We start from the raw sequence: 5,084 nt of genomic DNA, 5'->3' as shown, positions 1-5,084 counted from the left end.
GGCCGCTGGTGCCCAGCTCGCAGAAGGCCCTGCTTCTGGAGCTCAAGGGGCTGCAGGAGGAGCCGGTGGAGGGCTTCCGGGTGACCCTGGTGGACGAGGGCGACCTGTACAACTGGGAGGTGGCCATCTTCGGGCCCCCCAACACCTACTACGAGGGCGGCTACTTCAAGGTGAGCGGCGGGGTCAGGGGGCAGCGACCCCCTCCTCCGGCTCCTCGGGGCCCCTCCCCCACCTCTGCCCCCTGCCCCCGTCCTCTCCCCTGGTGGGACCCGTTCTCACTGTCTCTCCTCCTCACGGGGTTCCTTCCCTCTCCCTCTTCTCCTCGCGGGGCCCCCCATCCTCTGTCCCTCCTCCTCCCGGGGCCCCTTCCTTCTGCCCCGCTGCCTGACCGCCTCTGGCGAGCTAGGGGCCCTTGGTCAACCCCTCTGGCCCTAGGAGTCCCCGAGAAGCGCCTGTTCCCTCTAAGGCCGCTTCATGTCCCCAGAGGGGAGGCCCGGGACCCTCCCTGTTTCTCTGGGTGCGGGGCCTTTGCTTCCCCCAGCCTCTGGTGCCCGTCCCCCTCCTCCTGGCCCTGCCCGCTGCCCGGAGCGGACAAAGAGGCCTCCCCAGAACCAGCCAGCACTGTTGGGAGGGAGGGAGGCCCCCCGCCTGGGGGCTGGCTCGGCCACTGGCTCGGGTTCCAACAAAGGCCCGGATGGGGTTGGCAGCCGGGACCTGCTTGGAAAGCGGCCACCCTGGCCGATAGCAGTGGGCCAAGCCCTCTGGGCTTCATCCTGAGCCTTACGTAACGTGTTCTGTCCGGCCGTCGCTCCCACCCTCAGCCCTGTCCCCGGGAGCCACACCACAGAGCCCACCCAGGTCCGGCCTCGGAAGCTTAGGCTCTCCTGTGCCCCGGCTGGCCTTTCTCAGGTTCCTCTGAGCGGGCGGCTTCTTGGGCCCCACGTCTCCTGCCCTGGGTTGCTTCTGGGCGCTCTGTGAGCGGGGAGGCCAGGGCTGTCCCGGGGACCGGCTGTGTTTCTGACAAGTGTGACGAGGACTCAGGCCAGTACCTGGACAGGATATGAGTCCAGATGTGGTCTCGGCAGGACCCCTCCCAGATCAAAGGACTTTGCTCCTCGAGCCAGACGGACAAGACAGGGGGTCTCCTCGTAAGAGAAGCGGAGCCTGGGCCCTCAGCTGGAACACCCCCAATGCCGCCTGCCAAGAGCCCAGCGGCCAGGCTGGGAGGCCCCGGGCGGTGGTGGGGCGGGGCTGGCACTGCCCGGACAGATGTCTGTGTTTGCAGTTCTGGCTAACATTTTAGCCACGCCTGCTCAGGGGCCTGGAGGGGGCAGGCTGGCCTGCTGGGGTGATTCTTGAGTTGAGATTCCCTTGTTGCTGGGGTGGGATGGGGGGATGAGCTTGGGCAGCCCTGGGCTGAGTGCTGATGTGGAATCCGTCTTCCCTGTGCAGGACATGGATTGGGGGCTGGTCCCCAAATGGTTTAACCAACCCTCGTCCCCTAGCCTCTTTTGTCTGCATCTGGGAGCAGCTGGCTGTGAGGATAAGGGCCCCACTCAGAGCTGGAATAGCGTGAGTCCCACCCTGAGGCCAGGCCGGGACTCTGAGCAAGGGTGCTGGACTGGAAGGAAAGGAAAGGACGTGGGTTTCTGGCTGCTGCCCACTGTTTGCAAGGGATTGTGGGTAGGACCTTCCAGGCTGGCTTTGGGGGGATGACCCTGTTATTCTAGAAACCTGGGCTAGGGAGGGGCGCCACAAATCTGATCGCGTTTGCCGCGAGAGTCTGTCCTCGAGGAAGGCAGCGTGGGACCCACAGTGGTTCTGCCACCCTCACATCCTCCTGTTCTGATGTGGTTGGCTGGGGAGTGGGGGGAAATATGTGGAAATACAGGGGCTGGAAGTGCCCAGGGGGCACCATCGCTTTCCAGCACCTTCCTCTCAGCCCGCCCAGCCTCACCCACTCCCCCTTACAAGCCAGAGGGGCTCCGGGCAGCATGTGCTGAGGGGTGCCCCAGAGACCTGGGTTGGGGAGCCCCTCCACAGCTGCATTCTGTGTGCCCTCAGGCAAGGTACTCTCCTTCTCTGAGCCTCAGTTGGCACAGCAGTAAAGGCATCTCTGGGACTTGATGGGTGTTTGGTGAGGGGAGGCCTGTCCCCCTACTCCGCTAAGGAGGCCTCAGCTGGTTTCTGTCTTCACTTAGAAACGCAGCCCTGGGCTTGGCGGGACCAAGGGGCAGGGTCTGAGGCCCAAGTTCCAGACTGACTTCAGGCCTCAGCACGTTCACTCCAGAACAGAGGGCCCTCCCCCGAGTGCCCCCAGCGCCCCCTGCCCAGGAGGACGATTCTCTAAAGATGGGGGGGGGCCTGCAGCCCCCTCTTGTCCCACGTTGGCCCCGAGAGCCTGAAGCACCATCAGGATCCCAGGACCGGGGCTTAAACAGGCGAGGCCCGGGCATAACTCTCCCTCGCAGCCCTCCCCCGTCTGCCCGTGACCTTCCCGTTTGCCTTCCTGACCCCCCAGGACTGACACCTGCGGGCAAAGAGCCTGTCCGCCTGGTGCTGACTCATCTCCGCCCCCGGCGCCTGCCCAGTGAACGCCCATCTATTTTAATCCTCCCCACAGGTTGGAGACTGAGTCTGGGAGCCCAGCGCGGTGCTTGGGCACCCGGCTCCCAGGACTGGGCCCACCACGCTCCCTGGGGCCAGGGCTCTGGTCCCCCCAGAGGCCTGGGCTGGGACGGGCCTGGAGCTGCACCCCGGCGAGTGCCCACACATTCCCCCCCACCCCACCGCCCCCAGCCACTGACAGCAGGGCAGGGACCGGGGTCGTCAGCTCAGCTCGGTGACCCCGAAAAGCCCCTGGCCCGTGAGGGGTGCCGGAGGCAGGCGAGTCCCAGGCTGACCACTGTGTGTGGTCTTGGGCGGCCTGACCCGGCCCTGGCTGAGCCTCTGCTCTCCCCCACCAGGCGCGCCTCAAGTTCCCCATTGACTACCCCTACTCTCCGCCGGCCTTTCGCTTCCTGACCAAGATGTGGCACCCCAACATCTACGAGGTGAGCCTGCTCCTCCAGGGGCGGGGGGGGCGGGGGGGCGTGTGGACGGGAGCCTCACGGGTGCTGACCCACCCGTGCCGCACAGACTGGGGACGTGTGCATCTCCATCCTCCACCCCCCCGTCGATGACCCCCAGAGCGGGGAGCTGCCCTCGGAGCGGTGGAACCCCACGCAGAACGTCAGGTGAGGCAGTCGGCGTCGGGCAGGCCGGCCCTGGGGACGTGGACACGGGAGGGTGCAGCTCCCTGTGGGGTGGCAGCGTCTGTGGGAGCCGCCTCCCGCCAGAGCCCCCATCCCTGCCGGCCTCTTCTCCATTTCCTGCCATCCCTGCCCCGCCCACCTTCAGGAATGGTCTCTGGGACTCCTGTGGCCGTGTCTGCGTGCCCCTGGGGTCCCCCCTCCTTCCTCGAGCCCCAGGGAGCACAGCCCTTCCATCCCCCGGTGCTGTGCTCACCCTGAGCGGCCCGGGCACTCTCCTCCTCCCCAGGCTGGAGCGGGAATGAGTGGCACAGGGGACCCACTCTCCAGGCGGGATGCCCCAGGGAGGGGACAGGCCTGCTCCAGCGGAGGGAAGATGGTCCTGGCCTTGGCTGTCCACCCACGTCCCGTCCCAGGAGCCTGGCACGCCGCAGAGGGCAGGTGGAGGGTGGCGGGCCGGCTCGGGGCATGAGGCTCCCGGGCAGGCAGCCCCTGGGCCGTGGACCCCCCACGCCGACTCCTGCCGCCTCCCCTAGGACCATCCTCCTGAGCGTCATCTCCCTCCTCAACGAGCCCAACACCTTCTCACCGGCCAACGTGGACGCTTCCGTGATGTACAGGAAGTGGAAAGAAAGCAAAGGCAAGGACCGCGAGTACACGGACATCATCCGGTGAGTGGGCCTGGGGCCTGGGGAGGCAGGGCGGCCCCTCCTGAGCCCTCCTCCTCTTGCCGGAAAAGCTGGGGTCTTTCTCTCGTGAAGCGTGTGGCCCACATGTGTACTATCGTGTGTGGACGTGCCGTGTGTGTGTGCGTGTCTCGTGTGCATGGCATGTGGGTGCGTGCACCTCACACAGAGATAAACGCCCTGGTGTCCGCCAGGATCTAGCAGGGTTTTGCCTCATCCTTCTGCTTTGACACTGTGAGGTCAGAGATCCCACCGGTACCCCCCATCCCCCGTGTACGCGGACCCTGCGTGCTGGGGCGTGCACGCGTGCGCGTGGCCCCGTGCTTTTCCCCACGCGGTCTCCTCCGGGACCGTGCTGTGCGGGGTGTTCCATCATTTCACCTAACGGGAGTGAATGTCGCAATTTTGAAACTTCGAGTTATTCTCTAAAGGCCGCAAAGCCGTGTGGTATGGGCGTGTTTAGGAGATAACTTCTTCTACGAAAAGTCAGTTTCTCCTGGCTATAAAAGCAGCACATCACTTAGGAGTTTGCCAGGATGAACTCCTCTCGTTTCTGTTGTTTTCTGCTTTTCCCCGTGAACAGGCAGGTGCCCGGCCTCGCAGGGGAGTCTGTGTGAAACATTCCCCAGGGGCCTGCGCTCTCTGCCCTGTTGTGTTTGTTGTGTCCCGTGAGCTGCTCTAGGAGCCCCTGGGGTCTGTGCCTTGTTTCGTGACAAACTAAACGCTTCACTAAGTCTCCTCCAAAGAGGTTTTTAGTCTGTCATTTGCCTCTTGGGAAAGGGAGTAGGTCAGACACGTCTCCATAACGACCCAGGCCCGCCCCCAGGCCCAGCATTCACCCGGGGAAACAGTTCTCATCCTCACCCGCATCAAGACGCATGCTCCCCCACCGTGTCCACGCAGCTGTGGGGACCTGTGCCCGTGGGCCGGCCGCACGGCCCCACGGTGGGAGCTCCAGAAAGCCCACCGGCCCTGTCGGGTGGTGGGACCCCAGGCGCAGCAGGTGCGGTCAGAGCTCCTGCCGGCTACCGTCAGTTGGATAAAGCTCCGGACGGAAAGCGCACGCAGGAGACACGGTGCTGGTGACGGGAAGACGCTCAAGTACAGAGAGGAGAGGACCCGGGACCCCGACCTGGTGGGGGTGTGC

General features: G+C 65.1%; 1 protein-coding gene across 1 annotated transcript in view; it reads left to right on the top strand.

Moving 5' to 3' along the window:
- The window catches only part of CDC34 (cell division cycle 34, ubiquitin conjugating enzyme), a 10,518-nt gene that overhangs the window by 4,660 nt on the left and 774 nt on the right, over positions 1-5,084 (top strand). The window contains exons 5-8 of the mRNA XM_024740015.1: positions 1-170; positions 2,967-3,053; positions 3,139-3,236; positions 3,788-3,922. Coding sequence (XP_024595783.1) covers positions 1-170; positions 2,967-3,053; positions 3,139-3,236; positions 3,788-3,922 — 490 coding nt within the window. The remainder of the gene's footprint in view (positions 171-2,966; positions 3,054-3,138; positions 3,237-3,787; positions 3,923-5,084) is intronic.

Source organism: Neophocaena asiaeorientalis, unplaced genomic scaffold, assembly GCF_003031525.2.
Source record: "Neophocaena asiaeorientalis asiaeorientalis breed wild unplaced genomic scaffold, Neophocaena_asiaeorientalis_V1.1 scaffold469, whole genome shotgun sequence".
Classification (NCBI taxonomy): domain Eukaryota; kingdom Metazoa; phylum Chordata; class Mammalia; order Artiodactyla; family Phocoenidae; genus Neophocaena; species Neophocaena asiaeorientalis.
Note: the sequence above shows the minus strand (reverse complement) of the source record. Positions and strands in the feature narration are given on the sequence as shown.